Source organism: Babjeviella inositovora (genome assembly GCF_001661335.1).
Source record: "Babjeviella inositovora NRRL Y-12698 unplaced genomic scaffold BABINscaffold_3, whole genome shotgun sequence".
In the NCBI taxonomy this organism is placed as follows: Eukaryota; Fungi; Ascomycota; class Pichiomycetes; order Serinales; genus Babjeviella; species Babjeviella inositovora.
The window spans coordinates 105,843-107,357 of NW_017566840.1; the positions used below are offsets into that span (position 1 = coordinate 105,843).

Below are 1,515 nucleotides of genomic sequence, written 5' to 3' on the forward strand. Positions count from 1 at the left end.
TTGTACAACCCGCAGTCTGTTTGCCAATCCGCCAAATATCGCCGATACTGAAAATACCTGTCGAAAGAAATCATTTCTATGTCTCCCAAACCTTTAGCATACTCTGGTGAGGCCTGTGGCCCAATCCATGTCTGGAACAGGTGGGGCCAATACTAGCACAGCCTTCAATCATAAACTCTGTAGTGCAAGATGCATGACCAGAAAGGACAGACAGAAATCTATCCTTGTCATTGGAAATGTCCCCGCTAAATCGTGGCTCTGCACAAATTAGATATTGTGCCAAACTCGTAGGGTTCTGATCGTTTCTGGAAACCCAGGAGCGTAACTGGTTCCCAAGAACTCCACCTTACACCAGAAAGCCATGCTCTTGTTAGCATAGGACTTAGTATACATCTGATATGTATTAATCGTCTAAATCACGGACTTTACACATTTCTTTTGGCCCCATGACGCATGCACTCCCAACACGGCTTAACTCCGTTTTACACGTACAGCCTCGTTTTGAGTAATCCCTAACTATCGGCATTTATATCCTGCAATCTCCATGCTAGAGTACTGCATATACAGCAGAGGCGACTACACCTTGTTGGGCGACTTATATAGGACTTCAGCCTCCTTAGACCAAAGTATACTAGTTTTTGGATTAATGAGGTCACTACAGGGTATACACCAGTATTACTTAACAAACATTTTGGGAATTAGCGATGATTTGGAAACTGAGGATAATTTGCTCCAACGGGGCTATGCTTCCATGAAATCCTTATTTGCCCACCCTTCCAAGGGCCCTTCTGCCTAACGCACAACCTTTCCCTGTACATGCATGTACAATTTGTAAGCGTAAAAATTGCAAACATATAATGGGGGGGATTTCCCGAAAATAGCCCAAGCTAGTTTTCTCTCTCATATAACCTGACCTCACATTCACACTATTTCTGCTATGGACTCTCTCCCTACAACAACCGTCAGGGGATTCCTCGTTGACCAGGCGTTTGTCTCCTCGGTAGCTGCGCAGCTCATTTCGGCTGAGAAGGTGCTTGCCACCGCCACCGCCGCCAAAGCTATTGCTTCGCTCTCCACCATCGCGTCCGATGCGTCCGTGACGCTTGCAATCATTTCAGAAGCTATAGTGGCTGCTACTGCAACTGATTCCTCAGTGGTTGCCTCTGCAACAGCTGAGATCCAGTCACTTATTGACAACACTGTTGTTCTGTATTACAATTACGTGCCAACCCTTCCTGGTAATTTGATTATGCTTATCATTATGGCATTTGTGCTCGTGATCCAGACGTTTTATGCCGTGAAATACCGCCAGTACTGGTACGGGTCCTGTTTCTGTATCGGTATCGGATTGGAATTTGCCGGTTTTATTGCCAGAGTGGTGTCGCACTACCAGCCCTACACGAATCGAAACGCTTACTTGTGCCAGATTATTTGCTTGACTATTGCTCCGTGCTTTATCATGGCGGCGCTATACTGTATTTTGGCTAAACTTGTTATTGTCTACGGTGAACGGTA

General features: G+C 45.7%; 1 protein-coding gene across 1 annotated transcript in view; it reads left to right on the top strand.

Annotated features, from left to right (window-relative positions):
* The first annotated feature begins 997 nt into the window (after positions 1–997).
* Positions 998–1,515, top strand: part of BABINDRAFT_46518 (RTA1 domain-containing protein) — a 3,586-nt gene continuing 3,068 nt past the window's right edge. Inside the window, exon 1 of the mRNA XM_019132121.1 lies at positions 998–1,498. Coding sequence (XP_018986261.1) covers positions 1,250–1,498 — 249 coding nt within the window. The 5' untranslated portion in view covers positions 998–1,249. The remainder of the gene's footprint in view (positions 1,499–1,515) is intronic.